The sequence below is a fragment of the Pristiophorus japonicus genome, chromosome 31 (genome assembly GCF_044704955.1).
Source record: "Pristiophorus japonicus isolate sPriJap1 chromosome 31, sPriJap1.hap1, whole genome shotgun sequence".
NCBI classification, from domain to species: Eukaryota; Metazoa; Chordata; class Chondrichthyes; family Pristiophoridae; genus Pristiophorus; species Pristiophorus japonicus.
Window position 1 is genome coordinate 13,349,175 of NC_092007.1, and position 19,235 is coordinate 13,368,409.

General features: G+C 53.6%; 1 protein-coding gene across 1 annotated transcript in view; it reads left to right on the forward strand.

Annotated features, from left to right (window-relative positions):
* Nucleotides 1–11,220, forward strand: part of LOC139240373 (high affinity cGMP-specific 3',5'-cyclic phosphodiesterase 9A-like) — a 54,949-nt gene extending 43,729 nt beyond the window's left edge. The window contains exons 14-17 of the mRNA XM_070868844.1: nt 3,457–3,561; nt 5,506–5,634; nt 8,278–8,418; nt 11,134–11,220. Of these exons, the coding sequence (XP_070724945.1) occupies nt 3,457–3,561; nt 5,506–5,634; nt 8,278–8,418; nt 11,134–11,220 (462 nt within the window). The remainder of the gene's footprint in view (nt 1–3,456; nt 3,562–5,505; nt 5,635–8,277; nt 8,419–11,133) is intronic.
* The last annotated feature ends 8,015 nt before the right edge of the window (nt 11,221–19,235 follow it).

Sequence of the window (19,235 nt, forward strand, 5' to 3'; positions counted from 1 at the left end):
GCCGCTCCCCAGCCCCTCATCGGTCGTGGCGAAGTGTGGCCCAGTGGATTGGGGGGGCGGAGCCAGGTCCCGGCGCTGGAAACAGTGCCGGGACCACTGCACATGCGCGCTAGAGTCTGTGTGCATGTGCAGTAGCTCCTGGCAGGCCATTTCTGCAAACGCGCGCTGCAGGCTGCGTGGGAGGGGCCCGAAGCAGGCCGTCCCCTAGCCCTGGCCGAATAGGCCCCCCCCATCGGCGGCCCACTGCATTCCCTAAGGTAGGACTTGTATTTGTTATTTACTGATCGATTGATCGCTTATTGCTTTGGTCTTGCTGCTTTAGATGCAGGGTTCCTTCCAGTTCGTTTTTAGAAACATAGAAACAGAGAAATTTACGGAGCAGGAGGAGGCCATCTCAGCCCACCGTGTCCGCCCCGGCCGACAAAGAGCCGCACGGCCCTCGGTCAGCAGCCCTGAAGGTTACATATAAACCCATGAACAATGACGGAAAGGCAAAGGGCACCCAGCCCAACCAGTCCGCCTCACACAACTGCGACATCCCCTTACACTGAAACATTCTACACTCCACTCCAACCGGAGCCATGTGATCTCCTGGGAGAGGCCAAAACCCGATAAAAACCCAGGCCAATACAGGGAGAAAAAAAATCTGGGAAAATTCCTCTCCGACCCATCCGGGCGATCGACACTAGTCCAGGAGATCACCCTGGCCGTATTCTATTCCTTGCAGTACTTACCGTTATATCTGCTCCATCCAACAAAAGGTCATCCAGTCTAATCCCAATTACCAGCTCTAGGTCCGTAACCCTGCAGGTTACTGCACTTTAAGGGCCCATCCAACCATCTCTTTAAAGTGGTGAGAGTTTCTGTATCCACCGCTCTTCCAGGCAGCAAGTTCCAGATCCCCACAACCCTCTGTGTAAAGAAGCCCCCCCTCAAATCCCCTCTAAACCTTCCACCAACCACCTTAAAACTATGCCCCCTCGCAATAGACCCCTCCACCAATGGAAATAGACCCTTACTATCCACTATGTCCAGGCCCCTCAATATTTTGTACACCTCAATGAGATCTCCTCTCAACCTCCTCTGTTCCAATGAGAACAAACCCAGCCTATCCAATCTGTCCTCATAACTAAGATTCTCCATTCCAGGCAGCATCCTAGTAAATCTCCTCTGCACCCTCTCTAGTGCAATCACGTCCTTCCTATACTACGGCGACCAGAACTGCACACAGTACTCCAGCTGTGGCCTAACTGACGCATTATACAATTTAAGCATAACCTCCCTGCTCTTGTATTCCATGCCTCGGCCAATAAAGGCAAGCATTCCGTATGCCTTCTTAACCACCTTATCCACCTGGCCTGCTACTTTCAGCGATCTGTGGACAAGCACTCCAAGGTCCCTCTGTTTATCTACACTATTAAGTGGCCTACCGCTTTAATGTGCATACCCTTTCCTTATTAGCCCTCCCAAAGTGCATCACCTCACACTTCTCTGAATTAAACTCCATTTGCCACTGCTCTGCCCACCTGACCAGTAGATTGATATCCTCCTGCAGCCCATGACTTTCCTCTTCATTATCAACTACACAGCCAATTTCAGTGTCGTCTGCAAACTTCTTAATCATACTCCCTAATTTCAAATCTAAATCGTTGATATATACCACAAAAAGCAAGGGACCCAGTACCGAGCCCTGCAGAACCCCACTGGAAACATCCTTCCAGTCACAAAAACACCCATCAATCATTATAACCCTTTGCTTCCTACCTCCAAGCCAAATTTGGATCCAACTTGCCAATTTGGCCCGTATCCCATGGGCTTTAACCTTCATGACCAATCTACCATGTGGGACCTTATTTGTTAATTAATCGCTTATTATGTTTAGTGCTTGGTGTAAGTGTACTGCTTTGTTTCAAGCTTGGTGCTTTAAATCTATTCATGCTTCTTTAATGTTGTTGTGAAGGTGTTTAGTGCTTTGCAAGGTCCAATCCCCCCCCCCCACCCAGCTATCTCTGGCTACCTGCGCTAAAATCTTAAGTCAGCGCAAGGTTTTTCTGAACGTACAAGAGTGCCCACTTACACTGTCCTAAGTTACTTTGGAGTAACTGTTAGCGGGCTAAACTGGCTTCAGTGGCCAAAACAGGCTGGCAACGCCCCGTTCTGAAACTAAATCTTTAATCAAAAAACTAACTAACGCACTTACACTGGCGCAAAGTGAATGGCCAGAATTGCAACTGAAAAGGTAAGTCCAGTAAAATCAAGTTGCTCCAGAAAAAAACGGAGCAACTCCTGGGGAAATTTGGGCCCGAGGTTTTCGAGTCCCTCCTACAGAACCACCGATTGGCCGACTGCTTGTCAGCGAAGTTACATTGAATCATTTGACCCTTATCAGGCTCGTGTAACCTGTCCATCTCACATCACCGGTCAGTCTTATGGAATGTGTCTGTTCAGTGATGTCAAGTTTGTCTCAGTTCCTCATGACTTGTTGATTAAGCTTTGGGCCGTCCCTCGGAATCGAGGAAGACTTGCTTCCACTCCTGAACACGAGTCCTGAGGTGGCTGAACAGCCCAATACGGGAACCACAGTCCCTGTCACAGGTGGGACAGACAGACGTTGAGGGAAGGGGAGGGTGGGACAGATAGACGTTGAGGGAAGGGGAGGGTGGGACAGATAGACGTTGAGGGAAGGGGAGGGTGGGACAGACAGTGGTTGAGGGAAGGGGAGGGTGGGACTGGTTTGCCGCACGCTCCTTCCGCTGCCTGCGCTTGGTTTCTGCACGCTCTCGGCGACGAGACTCGAGGTGCTCAGCGCCCTCCCGGAGATGCACTCCCTCCACTTAGGGCGGACCGGTCTTTGGGCCCAGGGACTCCCAGGTGTCGGTGGGGGATGTTGCACTTTATCAGGGGAGGCTTTGAGGGCGGTCCCCTGTAACGTTTCCTCTGCCCACCTTTGGCTCGTTTGCCCGTGAAGGAGTTCCGAGTAGAGCGCTCGCTTTGGGGAGTCTCGTGTCTGGGGGGGGGACATGCGGACAATGTGGTCCTGCCCAGCGGAGCTGGTCGAGTGTGTGGTCAGTGCTTCGATGCTGGGGATGTTGGCCTGATTCCCAAGAATTCCAGTCAAAACTAACAGTCACTATTATAAGATATGCTCGCCAAACAGCTTACTCCACCGTCCTTTGCAAGCGTTGTTCTGAACTGAATCATCTACCAGTCTGTGCTCGGGTTCAACGCATTTACCAGCATGCTTTGCTTTTTCGCTGGTCTCCATTATAAAAACCCATTGATAAGTGAGTTTTGTAAGCGAGCTTTACATGTGCATATGAGCAAATGTCCACCTCCACTTTGGTGACTACGCTTACAATGTGGTCGCCTGTATCCCTCCCTTCTCTCTGCTCTCCCTCGCCACTCGCCTCCGGGTGCCCAACATTACCTGCTTGCCCATTCCGCTTTCTCTTGCAGCTGAAACAGATGTTGATAAAATGCTGCGATATCTCGAACGAGGTGAGGCCCACGGAAGTCTCCGAGCCCTGGCTGGATTGCCTCTTGCAGGAGTATTTTATGCAGGTAACGTGGTCACGCTCGGCGCGGGGAGTTCCTGAGAGCTCTTGAGTGTTCCGTCCCGTTTCTCGCTCTGCCCGAATTCCCTCCCCGCTGCCAGTACTGAGGGAGCGCCGTACTGCGCTGTCGGAGGGGCGGTACTGAGGGAGCGCCGCACTGTCGGAGGGGCAGTACTGAGGGAGCGCCGTACTGCGCTGTCGGAGGGGCGGTACTGAGGGAGTGCCGCACTGTCGGAGGGGCAGTACTGAGGGAGTGCCGCACTGTCGGAGGGGCAGTACTGAGGGAGCGCCGCACTGTCGGAGGGGCAGTACTGAGGGAGCGCCGTACTGCGCTGTCGGAGGGGCAGTACTGAGGGAGCACCGCACTGTCGGAGGGGCAGTACTGAGGGAGCGCCGCACTGCGCTGTCGGAGGGGCAGTACTGAGGGAGCGCCGTACTGTCGGAGGGGCAGTACTGAGGGAGCGCCGCACTGCGCTGTCGGAGGGGCAGTACTGAGGGAGCGCCGTACTGTCGGAGGGGCGGTACTGAGGGAGCGCCGTACTGTCGGAGGGGCAGTACTGAGGGAGCGCCGCACTGTCGGAGGGGCAGTACTGAGGGAGCGCCGCACTGTCGGAGGGGCAGTACTGAGGGAGTGCCGCACTATCGGAGGGGCGGTACTGAGGGAGACCCGCACTGTCGGAGGGGCAGTACTGAGGGAGCACTGCACTGTCGGAGGGGCGGTACTGAGGGAGCGCCGCACTGTCGGAGGGGCGGTACTGAGGGAGCGCCGCACTGTCGGAGGGGCAGTACTGAGGGAGTGCCGCACTGTCGGAGGGGCGGTACTGAGGGAGCGCCGCACTGTCGGAGGGGCAGTACTGAGGGAGTGCCGCACTGTCGGAGGGGCGGTACTGAGGGAGCGCCGCACTGTCGGAGGGGCAGTACTGAGGGAGTGCCGCACTGTCGGAGGGGCGGTACTGAGGGAGACCCGCACTGTCGGAGGGGCGGTACTGAGGGAGCGCCGCACTGTCGGAGGGGCAGTACTGAGGGAGCGCTGTACTGCACTGTCGGAGGGGCAGTACTGAGGGAGTGCCATACTGCGCTGTCGGAGGGGAGGTACTGAGGGAGACCCGCACTGTCGGAGGGGCGGTACTGAGGGAGACCCGCACTGTCGGAGGGGCGGTACTGAGGGAGCGCCGTACTGTCGGAGGGGCAGTACTGAGGGAGTGCCGCACTGTCGGAGGGGCAGTACTGAGGGAGCCCTGCACTGTCGGACGGACAGTACTGAGGGAGCGCTGTACTGCACTGTCGGAGGGGCAGTACTGAGGGAGTGCTGCACTGTCGGAGGGGCAGTACTGAGGGAGTGCCGCACTGTCGGAGGGGCAGTACTGAGGGAGAGCCATATTGTCAGAGGGGCAATACTGAGGGAGCACCGCACTGTCAGAGGGGCAGTACTGAGGGAGTGCCATACTGTCAGAGGGGCAGTACTGAGGGAGCACCGCACTGTCGGAGGGGCAGTACTGAGGGAGCACCGCACTGTCGGAGGGGCAGTACTGAGGGAGTGCCATACTGTCAGAGGGGCAGTACTGAGGGAGTGCCGCACTGTCGGAGGGGCCGTATTTCGGATGAGACATTAAACCGAGGCCCCGTCTGCCCTCTCGGGTGGATGTAAAAGATCACGGTGCCACTATTTGGAAGAAGAGCAGGGGGAGTTCTCCCCGGTGTCCTGGGGCCAATATTTATCCCTCAACCAACATCACTAACACAGACGATCCGGGTCATTATCACACTGCTGTGTGTGGGAGCTTGCTGTGCGCAAATTGGGGTTTCCCACAATACAACAGTGAGCGCACTTCGAAAAAAGTGCTGTGAAGCTTTGGGACGTTCTGAGTTGTTGAAAGGCGCTATATAAATGCAAGACTTTCTTTAATTCTATTGCTTCTTCCCAACGTTAACTGATTTGTTTGTTCCGCAGAGCGACAGAGAGAAATCGGAGGGTCTTCCTGTAACTTCCTTCATGGACCGAGATAAGGTCACCAAGCCCGACTCACAAATCGAGTTCATCGAGTTTGTCCTGATCCCCATGTTCGAAGCGGTGGCAAAGGCAAGGAGTAACACAGGTCACAGGGGGGGTCATGTGTCAGCCGTGGCTGAGGGTTAAACCCCCTCCCTCCCTCGCCTCCGAGTCAGAGGGTCGTGGGTCCGACTTCCCACTCCTTGAGCACAAAAATATCCAGACTGACACTCCCCAGTACTGAGGGAGCACCGTACTGCGCTGTCGGAGGGGCGGTACTGAGGGAGCACCGTACTGCGCTGTCGGAGGGGCAGTACTGAGGGAGCACCGCACTGCGCTGTCGGAGAGGCAGTACTGAGGGAGCACCGCACTGCGCTGTCGGAGGGGCAGTACTGAGGGAGTGCTGCACTGTCGGAGGGGCAGTACTGAGGGAGTGCTGCACTGTCGGAGGGGCAGTACTGAGGGAGCGCTGCACTGTCGGAGGGGCAGTACTGAGGGAGCGCCGCACTGTCGGAGGGGCAGTACTGAGGGAGCACCGCACTGTCGGAGGGGCAGTACTGAGGGAGCGCCGCACTGCGCTGTCGGAGGGGCAGTACTGAGGGAGTGCCGTACTGCGCTGTCGGAGAGGCAGTACTGAGGGAGCACCGCACTGCGCTGTCGGAGGGGCAGTACTGAGGGAGTGCTGCACTGTCGGAGGGGCAGTACTGAGGGAGCGCTGCACTGTCGGAGGGGCAGTACTGAGGGAGCGCCGCACTGTCGGAGGGGCAGTACTGAGGGAGCACCGCACTGTCGGAGAGGCAGTACTGAGGGAGCACCGCACTGTCGGAGGGGCAGTACTGAGGGAGCGCCGCACTGCGCTGTCGGAGGGGCAGTACTGAGGGAGCGCCGCACTGCGCTGTTGGAGGGGCAGAACTGAGGGAGCGCCCTATTGCGCTGTCGGAGAGGCAGTACTGAGGGAGCGCCGTACTGCGCTGTCGGAGGGGCAGTACTGAGGGAGCGCCGCACTGTCGGAGGGGCAGTACTGAGGGAGCGCCGCACTGTCGGAGGGGCAGTACTGAGGGAGCACCGCACTGTCGGAGGGTCAGTACTGAGGGAGCACTGCACAGTCAGTTTCTAAAATCCAAACTGTTATATATGTATACTTGCATTAACTCTGGACAGCAACCAGAGGGCTCATCCCTTGGAGTTCCAAGGTTATCCCATCCTCGTCGCCAGTTGTAGTGTATGGAGAAAGAGTCAGACTGAACAACACTGTGAGCTCAATGTAAAGTGTGACCTTAGACTTTTATTGCAGGTCTCCAGAATGGCCTCTCCAACCTGTGAGGCCTCTTTATATACCTGTGCTCCCAAGGGATTATGGGATCCCTTGGGACTCCAGGGGATGAGCCCTCTGGCAGCTGTACAGAGTAAATGCAAGTCCCCATATATAACACTAACTTGCACGAAGTCCTGTTCATCCATGTGCTCGCCGACCTATACTGGCTCCCAGTCCAATCCAAATTCAACTGTCTCCATGGCCTCCTCGCCCCTCCCTATCCCTGTAACCTCCTCCAGCCCCTACACCCCTCCCTATCTCTGTAATCTGCTCCAGCCCCTACACCCCTCCCTATCTCTGTAACCTCCTCCAGCCACTACACCCCTCCCTATCTCTGTAACCTCCTCCAGCCCCTACACCCCTCCCTATCTCTATAACCCCCTCCAGCTCCTACACCCCTCCCTATCTCTGTAACCTCCTCCAGCCCCTACACCCCTCCCTATCTCTGTAACCCCCTCCAGCCCCTACACCCCTCCCTATCTCTATAACCCCCTCCAGCTCCTACACCCCTCCCTATCTCTATAACCCCCTCCAGCTCCTACACCCCTCCCTATCTCTGTAACCTCCTCCAGCCACTACACCCCTCCCGATCTCTGTAACCTCCTCCAGCCACTACACCCCTCCCTATCTCTGTAACCTCCTCCAGCCCCTACACCCCTCCCTATCTCTGTAATCTGCTCCAGCCCCTACACCCCTCCCTATCTCTGTAACCCCCTCCAGCCCCTACACCCTCCCTATCTCTGTAACCTCCTCCAGCCACTACACCCCTCCCTATCTCTGTAACCTCCTCCAGCCACTACACCCCTCCCTATCTCTGTAACCTCCTCCAGCCACTACACCCCTCCCTATCTCTGTAATCTGTTCCAGACCCTACACCCCTCCCTATCTCTGTAACCTCCTCCAGCCCCTACACCCCTCCCTATCTCTGTAATCTGTTCCAGACCCTACACCCTCCCTATCTCTGTAATCTCCTCTAGCCCCTACAACCCTCCCAGATCTCTGCACTTCTCCAATTCTGCCCTCTTGCCCATCCCCCGATTTCCATCACTCCACCATCGGTGTCCGTGCCTTCAGCTGCCTGGGCCCCAAGCTCTGGAACTCCCTCCCTAAACCTCTCCGCCTCTTTCTCTCTCCTTCTTTAAGACGTTCCTTAAAACCGAGCTCTTTGACCCAGCTTTTGGTTGCCTGTTCCTAATATCTCGTTATGTGGCTCGGGGTCAAATGTAGTCTGATTTTTCACTCTGGTGCAGTTCCTTGGGACATTTTACTAGGTTAAGGACACTATATAAATGCAAGTTGTGGTAGTTGTTGTGTTGACCACGATGGATTTGTGCCACTTTACAATCTCAGCAATGTTCTGAGCGACCCACTGTGTCTGGGGATCTCTGACTGGTATCTGTGTTGTCCATTGCCTATAGCTCTACTCCCAGATCGAAGAGGTGATGATTCAGCCTTTGAGGGAGTCACAAGAGCGTTACGAGGATCTGAAGGAATCTGAAGAGGCTTTGAGAAAGGTACGGCTGGTGTCTGGTTCATACTCAACCAAAGCATCGTTTTCAGTGTGACATATTGCTGTATAGCGCATATATCTGGACCATGTACCTCAAATCGCTGGGGAAATACCACCAACGATGCCTCCGCAAGATCCCACAAATCCCCTGGGAGGACAGACGCACCAACGTTAGCGTCCTCGACCAGGCCAACATCCCCAGCATCGAAGCACTGACCACACTCGACCAGCTCCGCTGGGCAGGGCCACATTGTCCGCATGTCCCCCCAGACACGAGACTCCCCAAAGCGAGCGCTCTACTCGGAACTCCTTCACGGGCAAACGAGCCAAAGGTGGGCAGAGGAAACGTTACAAGGGACCACCCTCAAAGCCTCCCTGATAAAGTGCAACATCCCCACCCACACCTGGGAGTCCCTGGGCCCAAAGACCAGTCCGCCCGAAGTGGAGGGAGTGCATCCAGGAGGGCGCTGAGCACCTCGAGTCTCATCGCCGAGAGCGTGCAGAAACCAAGCGCAGGCAGCGGAAGGAGCGTGCGGCAAACCAGTCCCACCCTCCCCTTCCCTCAACGTCTATCTGTCCCACCTTCCCCTTCCCTCAACGTCTATCTGTCCCACCCTCCCCTTCCCTCAACGTCTATCTGTCCCACCCTCCCCTTCCCTCAACGTCTGTCTGTCCCACCCTCCCCTTCCCTCAACGTCTATCTGTCCCACCCTCCTCTTCCCTCAACGTCTATCTGTCCGACCTGTGACAGGGTCTGTGGTTCCCGTATTGGACTGTTCAGTCACCTGAGAACCACGTTAAGAGTGGAAGCAAGTCTTCCTCGATCCCGAGGGACTGTACGATGATGATAATTGCTGTAAATGACAAGAGAATTTCGATATCCGTGCTAAGAATTAGGTGTTTACGAACTACTTGGACGTCTAAATGGGGTCGAGGAACTGAGGGATCTGGGGGTTCGAGATTCACAAATCACTAAATGTAGCACCGCAGGTTAATAAGGCCATAAAAAACATAGAATTTATGATAAATTGCCAATCTTGGTTAGATCACATGGAGCACTGTGCACAGTTCTGGTCTCCATATACCTGGGTTAGACCACACTTGGAGCACCGTGCACAGTTCTGGTCTCCATATACCTGGGTTAGACCACACTTGGAGCACTGTGCACAGTTCTGGTCTCCATATACCTGGGTTAGTCCACACTGGGAGCATTGTGCACAGTTCTGGTCTCCATATACCTGGGTTAGTCCACACTGGGAGCATTGTGCACAGTTCTGGTCTCCATATACCTGGGTTAGTCCACACTGGGAGCACTGTGCACAGTTCTGGTCTCCATATACCTGGGTTAGACCACACTTGGAGCACCGTGTACAATTCTGGTCTCCATATACCTGGGTTAGTCCACACTGGGAGCACTGTGCACAGTTCTGGTCTCCATATACCTGGGTTAGACCACACTTGGAGCACTGTGCACAGTTCTGGTCTCCATATACCTGGGTTAGACCACACTTGGAGCACTGTGCACAGTTCTGGTCTCCATATATCGTGGTTAGACCACACTTGGAGCACTGTGCACAGTTCTGGTCTCCATATACCTGGGTTAGACCACACTTGGAGCACCGTGTACAATTCTGGTCTCCATATACCTGGGTTAGACCACACTTGGAGCACTGTGCACAGTTCTGGTCTCCATATACCTGGGTTAGACCACACTTGGAGCACTGTGCACAGTTCTGCTCTCCATATTGCAGGAAGAATATAGAGGCACTGGGTAATGTGCAAAAACGATTTAGTAGAATGCTACCAGAACTGAGAGTTTATAACTATCAGGAAAGGCTGGGGCTCATTTCTCTGGAGAAGAGAAGGCTGAGGGGTGAGCTGATGGAGGTGTGTAGATTATGAAAGGGTTCGATAGGGTAGACGTAGAGAAGATGTTCCCACTTGTGGGGGAGACCAGAACTAGGGGCCATCAATATACGACAGTCACTAATAAATCCAATGGGGAATTCAGGAGAAACTTCTTTACCCAGAGAGGGGTGAGAATGTGGAACTCGCTCCCACAGGGAGGGGTCGAGGCGAGGAGCAGAGATACATTTAAGGGGGACGCTGGATAAACACATGAGGGAGAAAGGAATAGAAGGATATGGTGATGGGGTGAGATGGAGAGGGGAGGGAGGGGGCTGGTGTGGGACATAAACCCCGGCACGGAGCGGTGGGACATAAACCCCGGCACGGAGCGGTGGGACATAAACCCCGGCACGGAACGGTGGAACATAAATCCCGGCACGATTTGATCAAGATGTTCAAAATCATGCCGGGGTTTTGACGGAGTAAATCAGGAGAAAGTGTTCCCCGGGGGCAGGAGGGCGGGTAACCAGAGGGACACAGATTGACGATAATCGGCGACGGAACCAGAGGGGGAGGTGGGGAGAATGTTTTTAACGCAGCGAGTTGTTGTGATCGGGAACGCGCTGCCTGAAAGCTCGGTCGGAGCAGGTTCAATAGTGACTTTCAAACCGGGAATTGGGTAAACACTGGAAGGGGGAAATGTGCCGGGGCTGTGGGGGAAGAGCAGGGGGGGAGTGTGGGACTGATTGGGGTCGCTCTGTCACCGAGCCGGCACAGCACGGGCTCGAGGGGCCCAGTGGGATCCTCCTGTGCTGTCGCGCAATGTGACACGATTCTCGGACACAGGCTCACGACCAGCTCTCCACTTCCTGGCTAATTACCCTTTCTTTCTTCTCTTCCGCCCTTTAACGAGCAGCAGAAGGAAGCAGAGGACGAGATCTTTCAACGGATCAAGCATTCTCCACTGGGTGCGGACACCTGCAAAGCCTCGGCCCAGCAGTGACCACTCCTGTTGGCGCTGGGGGCAGGGGTCATCCATCACACGACCTCCGACCGTTTGGGCAGTGAGCCTGCTTGAACGCTGGGATCTCGGGCTGAAAAATGGAACCTTCTGAGACGGACGGGAAGCTGACTGGGTTCGCAGCCGTGTCTGCTCATCTCTGACTGGCTGCAACTTGATCCAAACGCTGGAGACCTTCTCTGTCGCTCGCCCACATAATCCAAGATCGGCAATTTGACTGAGGCACCAATATATCAGCGGGAGGACCGTGTAGAGGGAGCTTTACTCTGTATCTAACCCCCTGTACCTGCCCTGGGAGTGTTTGATGGGACAGTGTAGAGGGAGCTTTACTCTGTACCTAACCCCCTGTACCTGCCCTGGGAGTGTTTGATGGGACAGTGTAGAGGGAGCTTTACTCTGTATCTAACCCCCTGTACCTACCCTGGGAGTGTTTGATGGGACAGTGTAGAGGGAGCTTTACTTTGTACCTAACCCCCTGTACCTGCCCTGGGAGTGTTTGATGGGACAGTGTAGAGGGAGCTTTACTCTGTATCTAACCCCCTGTACCTGCCCTGGGAGTGTTTGATGGGACAGTGTAGAGGGAGCTTTACTCTGTATCTAACCCCCTGTACCTGCCCTGGGAGTGTTTGATAGGACAGTGTAGAGGGAGCTTTACTCTGTATCTAACCCCCTGTACCTGCCCTGGGAGTGTTTGATGGGACAGTGTAGAGGGAGCTTTACTCTGTATCTCACCCCCTGTACCTGCCCTGGGAGTGTTTGATGGGACAGTGTAGAGGGAGCTTTACTCTGTATCTAACCCCCTGTACCTGCCCTGGGAGTGTTTGATGGGACAGTGTAGAGGGAGCTTTACTCTGTATCTAACCCCATGCTGTACCTGCCCTGGGAGTGTTTGATGGGGACAGTGTAGAGGGAGCTTTACTCTGTATCTAACCCCCTGTGCCTGCCCTGGGAGTGTTTGATGGGACAGTGTAGAGGGAGCTTTACTCTGTATCTAACCCCCTGTACCTGCCCTGGGAGTGTTTGATGGGACAGTGTAGAGGGAGCTTTACTCTGTATCTAACCCCCTGTACCTGCCCTGGGAGTGTTTGATGGGACAGTGTAGAGGGAGCTTTACTCTGTATCTAACCCCATGCTGTACCTGCCCTGGGAGTGTTTGATGGGGACAGTGTAGAGGGAGCTTTACTCTGTATCTAACCCCCTGTACCTGCCCTGTGAGTGTTTGATGGGACAGTGTAGAGGGAGCTTTACTGTGTATCTAACCCCCTGTACCTGCCCTGGGAGTGTTTGATGGGACAGTGTAGAGGGAGCTTTACTCTGTATCTAACCCCCTGTACCTGCCTTGGGACTGTTTGAAGCTTTCTCTACAGGTTCCTGTACCCTAGTTACAACTCGTACATTCCAAGCTGTCTCTTCCCTCTTTAGTCCTCCAACACAAAGTCCTCCACCTGACAGTTATCTGTATTGAGATTAATTCGCGCTTGACCTGCCCATTCTCCAAGACCATTATTGTCGGCCTCCCCTTGCCTTCGTCATTCGTTGACACAGGCCGATGAGATGCACCCATTCAGGCAACGTTGGGTTTGGAGTGGGTGGCTGTGATATATGATGATGGTTTGAGGCCTACTCATCCAGGCTTCCCAACATCATCACTTGGCCAAGTCTCTCTCCAGGAAACATCAGGAATAGGAGCAGGAGTCGGCCATTCGGCCCCTCGAGCCTGCTCCGCCATTCAATGAGATCTCGGCTGATCTTCGACCTCAACTCCACTTTCCAGCCCGATCCCATGATTCCCCGAGAGTCCAAAAATCTCTCGATCTCAGCCTTGACTATACTCAACGACTGAGCCTCCACAGCCCTCTGGGGCAGAGAATTCCAAAGATTCACCCCCCCTCCGAGTGAAGAAATTCCTTCTCATCTCAGTCCTCAATGGCCGACCCCTTATCCTGAGACTGTGTGACCCCTGGTTCTAGACTCCCCAGCCCGGGGGGGAAACACCCTCCCTGCATCTACCCTGTCAAGCCCCCTCAGAATCTGGTGTGTTTCAATGGGATCACCTCTCATTCTTCTAAACTCCAGAGAGTATGGGCCCAGTCTGCTCAATCTCTCGTCATAGGACAACCCTCTCATCCCAGGAATCAATCGAGTGAATCTCCGTTGTACCACCTCCATGGCAAGTATATCCTTCCTTAGATAATAAAAACATAAGAAATAGGAGCAGGAGTTAGCCATTCAGCCCCTCGAGCCTGCTCCGCCATTTAATACGATCATGGCTGATCCGATCATGGACTCAGCTCCACTTCCCTGCCCGCTCCCTTATCCCCTTATCGGTTAAAAAACTGTCCATCTCTGTCTTAAATATATTCAATGTCCCGGCTTCCACAGCTCTCTGGGGCAGAGAATTCCACAGATTTACAACCCTCTGAGAGAAAAATTCCTCCTCATCTCAGTTTTAAATGGGCGGCCCCTTATTCTAAGACCATGCCCCCTAGTTCTAGTCTCCCCCATCAGTGGAAACATCCTCTCTGCATCCACCTTGTCGAGCCCCCTCATAATCTGATACGTTTCGATAAGATCACCTCTCATTCTTCTGAACTCCAATGAGTAGAGGCCCAACCTCCTCAACCTTTCCTCATAAGTCAACCCCCTCATCCCCGGAATCAACCGAGTGAACCTTCTCGGAACTGCCTCCAAAGCAAGTGTATCCTTTCGTAAATACGGAGACCAAAACTGCACACAGTACTCCAGGTGTGGCCTCACCAATACCCTGTATAGCTGTAGCAAGACTTCCCTGCTTTTATACTCCATCCCCTTTGCAATAAAGGCCAAGATACCATTGGCCCTTCCTGATCACTTGCTGTACCTGCATACTAACCTTTTGTGTTTCATGCACAAGTAACCCCCAGGTCCCGCTGTACTGCGGCACTTTGCAATCTTTCTCCAAGGAGACCAAAACTGTGCACAGTACTCCTGCTGTGGTCTCACCAGGGCCTTGTACAAATGTAGCAGGACTTCCTTACTCTTATACTCCAACCCCACTTTGCAACAAAGGCCAACGTTCCATTGGCCTTCCTTGTTGCTTGCTGTACCTGCATGCTCGCTTTCTCTGGTTCTTGCACAAGGACACCAAAATCTCACTGGACACCAACACTTAAATAGCTCCTCAACATTTAAAAAGTATTCTGTTTCTCAGTTCTTGCTACCAAAGTGATTGGCCTCACATTCCCGCACATTAAACTGCGTTTGCCAGCTGACTGCCCACTCACTTAAAAAGAAAAAGAATGACTTGGACTTATATAGCGCTGGAGCTGAACGAATGGGAACGCTGTGTTTAGCGCCCCCTGGCGGAAAATTCGTTAGAGGCTCACCGTGGGCACAAACCAGTCGCGCCTGCCTGCTGACAATCGGTGTGATCCTGACGTCAGTCCTGGTGCAACGCGCACGCTTGCAGCCCTGCGGGCTGTTCGTTGCACCACTCTACTTTGGTTGCGAGAGCTCGGGAATTACAGGAAGGACGCCACGGACCCACATTTCAGCCTGAAACCCAACTGTTGGTTCGTTAGACCCAAAAAAAAAAAAAACAAGGAATAATTACAGAACAAGACTCCTTCGAGATTGATCGAAGACATACAATCGCCATTCCGGCCAGTTGCTGCCGTTGTCCATTGTCGGCGCGTGGCGCGGAGGGCCCACTGCCTGCTTCGTGGTCGTTGTTTCTTTCGACCTGTTGTTCTGACCGGTTCCCCTGAGCTGTTGTTCTGAGCCCTTGTTCTCAGCTCTTATCATCATCATCGAAGCGAGGAAGACTTGCTTCCACGTCCAAAAGTTCACCGGGTGTTTCGATGAAGGAGCTGATATTCCAGGTCCAGAACTACATCCTGAAGGGTGGAAGATGCCTGTGGGTGGATTGTTTTAACGTGGGGTGACCGTTGCACACCAGCCACCACACGGGGCTTGACAGAGCGAGGTCTTGGTCCAGGGGCCAGGGTTGTCCAAGATGATGGTGAGACCAGCTCTGCTGCGCGGACCTAGGGCACACAACATATCGCACACAGTGTGGGCTGGGCCCGTGCTGCCCCTGGGCCCCCCTGAACTCGCGCCTCCCCCCCCCCCTGGGCCCCCCGATCACGTCCCTCTACAATCTCTCGCCGCTCCTTCGCCCCCGACCTCGCGGCTCCTGCTGTACCGGCCCGCGCTCCAATCACCGACCTGCACCCTGATGACGCCACTCTTCGCTGCCCTGGCTCTCCTGCACCAGCTCGTGGTGCTCCCCGGAGCGGCAGGTCACTACACTGCTCCTCCTGCTCCCCGGCCAGCTCCGATGGTGCTCGCAGGGCCGCTCGGCATATTTGCACACTGAGTCTGCAAGGCTCAAGTGGATTTCCAAATCTTACCACCTTGCTCCCAAAAAATGTGCACCTGGAGTGGTTTCTTTGTTGTCTGGTCTTTTTACAAACATGGTGTCTCCAGTGGCTGTTACCCCCACCCTGGTCAATCAAGTTCAGGGTCTCACGGAACTGGGGGTACTGAGGTGAATGATCAGCCGTGATCTTACTGAATGGTGGTGCAGGCTTGAAGGGCCGAATGACCTACTCCTGCACCTATTGTCTATGTTTCTATGTTACATATATATCCATTTCATTACACAAAATGTAAGGCGTTTGTTTTTCACTCAACTCTGATTCTTAGAGCTCGGAACTTCAGCAGGAAATGACAACACGTGACACAAATTTTAGGCTTAACCCAGTGTCCATTTTATTATGCAACAAAAAGCGACTAACACTACAGGACTAGACTGCTGAGAGAAATCGACTGAAGACATACAATCGCCCTTCCTGGATGTAGCTATTGCAGGTTCATGGTCGTTGGCTCCGTGACTGGTTGGTTTTTGTTCTGGCTGTTCTCTGTGGCGCCTATTCCTTCCGTGTACGTTCCGTACGTCCTTGCGTCCGTTTTGGCTGATCTCCCGCCACTGGAGTTTCTGATAAAGCGTTTGCATCGCTGCGTTGTTTGGTGGACCCCTTGATTGACTGCAATAAAGGACTCGCCTGTTTTATCATTTGCACACTGAGTCAGCGAGGCTCAAGTTGATTTCTCATCTTAACACCTCGAACCCCAAAAACGTGCACCTCGTGTGAGGTTCCTTTGTTGTCCGGTCTTTTTACAGACTTGGTGTCTCCAGTGGCTGTTTCCCCCACCATGGTCAATCAAGTTCAGGGTCTTGTGGAACATCTCCATTGTTGTTATACATGAAGTCAGTTTTGGGTCGTGAACACAGGGTGTCCTTAATTGCCCAGCTTAATTCCAAAAGCTTGTATTGAATTCCAAAAGCTTGTATTAATCAATTCTTAGTTCATGTTGTCCTGTGTTTTTCTGAAGATTAGTAAATCTCCTACTGGGCTGCTTTCCAGTTAATGTATCTGGATGGGTCTGGATGGCTGTGATGATGTGTCTGGATGTCTCCACAAGATCCTACAAATCCCCTGGGAGGACAGACGCACCAACGTTAGCGTCCTCGACCAGGCCAACATCCCCAGCATCGAAGTACTGACCACACTCGACCAGCTCCGCTGGGCAGGGCCACATTGTCCGCATGGCCCCAGACACGAGACTCCCAAAGCAAGCGCTCTACTCGGAACTCCTTCACGGCAAATGAACCAAAAGGTGGGCAGAGGAAACGTTACAAGGGGACACCCTCAAAGCCTCCCTGATAAAGTGCAACATCCCCACCGACACCTGGGAGTCCCTGGCCCAAAGACCAGTCCGCCCTAAGTGAAGGGAGTGCATCCGGGAGGGCACTGAGCACCTCGAGTCTCGTCGCCGAGAGCGTGCAGAAACCAAGCGCAGGCAGCGGAAGGAGCGTGCGGCAAACCAGTCCCACCCTCCCCTTCCCTCAACCACTGTCTGTCCCACCTGTGACAGGGACTGTGGTACCCGTATTGGACTGTTCAGCCACCGAAGGTGTCATGTTAACGTTTCCTCTGCCCACCTTTGGCTCGTTTGCCCGTGAAGGAGTTCCGAGCAGAGCGCTTGCTTTGGGGAGTTTCGTGTCTGGGGGACATGCGGACAATGTGGCCCTGCCCAGCGGAGCTGGTCGAGTGTGGTCAGTGCTTCGATTCCGAGAGACTGCCTATGATAATGATTGAAGCCGATATTATGCATGATGTCAGTTCTGGTTTGTGAACACAGGATGTCCTTAATTGTCCAGCTTAATTCCAAAAGCTTGTATTAAATTGCAAAAGCTTGTACTAATCAATTTTTAGTTCATGGTGTATCCTTCTATGCTTTTCTGAAGATTAACAACCTTATAAAATCTCCGAGTGGGCTACATTTCCGTTAATGTGTCGAGAGAGCTAAGAGAGCTCTGAAAGCCGGGGCATTGAATAAATTTAACACAGAAATAGTTTCTTAAACGATAAGGGGATAAGGGGGCGGGCAGGGAAGTGGAGCTGAGTCCATGATCAGATCAGCCATGATCGTATTAAATGGCGGAGCAGGCTCGAGGGGCCGAATGGCCGACTCCTGCTCCTATTTCTTATGTTCTTATGGGTTGCGATGGCTGCGATGATGGGTCTGGATCTGTTGGATGGCTGCCAATCTCACCTCGTTCTGTGCCCAGCATCGACAGGGCCAAAGGTAACTCCTTATCTTTGGTAACCCCGTTATCCAAAAAAAAAAGCACGCCTTGTGCGATCCTTTGTTGTCCTGGGTTTTTATAGACTTGTAGGTTCCATAGGGAACTGGTTTCCCCACACTCCGGCCCATTAATCCCTGGGCTCCTCTGCGTGATTATATCAAAACCCTTTGCCTCGCTGTTTAATCGGGTCTCGCTCCTGATCGCAGAGGTTGCATTGATCAGTGACGAGTTACCACCTGCCCTTTTCTCCCGCCCAACCGTCCCACAGGATTTTCTTTTAAACCATTTTAATCCGTGGCCTCTTGCTGTGCCTCGATCACCGCAATGTGTCAACCCTTACGGCCCCGGTCGGTAAATTCGCTGCGTGCATCTCATAAGAACATAAGAATTAGGAACAGGAGTAGGCCATCTCGCCCCTCGAGCCTGCTCCAACATTCAACAAGATCATGGCTGATCTGGCCGTGGACTCAGCTCCACTTACCCGCCCGCTCCCCGTAACCCTTAATTCCCTTATTGGTTAAAAATCTATCTATCTGTGACTTGAATACATTCAATGAGCTAGCCTCAACTGCTTCCCTGGGCAGAGAATTCCACAGATTCACAACCCTCTGGGAGAAGAAATTCCTTCTCAACTCGGTTTTAAATTGGCTCCCCCGTATTTTGAGGCTGTGCCCCCTAGTTCTAGTCTTCCCGACCAGTGGAAACAACCTCTCTGCCTCGATCTTGTCTATCCCTTTCATGGTTTTAAATGTTTCGAAAAGATCACCCCTCATCCTTCTGAACTCCAACGAGTAAAGACCCAGTCTACTCAATCTATCATCATAAGGTAACCCCCTCATCTCCGGAATCAGCCGAGTGAATCGTCTCTGTACCCCCTCCAAAGCTAGTATATCCTTCCTTAAATAAGGTGACCAAAACTGCACGCAGTACTCCAGGTGCGGCCTCACCAATACCCTGTACAGTTGCAGCAGGACCTCCCTGCTTTTGTACTCCATCCCTCTCGCAATGAAGGCCAACATTCCGTTCGCCTTCCTGATTACCTGCTGCACCTTCAAACTAACTTTTTGGGATTCATGCACAAGGACCCCCAGGACCCTCTGCACCGCAGCATGTTGTAATTTCTCCCCATTCAAGTAATATTCCCTTTTACTGTTTTTTTTCCCCCAAGGTGGATGACCCCACACTTTCCGACATTGTATTCCATCTGCCAAACCTTCGCCCATTCGCTTAACCTATCCAAATCTCCTTGCAGCCTCTCTGTGTCCTCCACACCTCGGCACCTCATTTAGCGCCCGGCAATAACGACGTCGTGAAAATAAACCGGCCGCTGCAGACTTGCAGAGCCGTTAACGGGCGGGTGCTT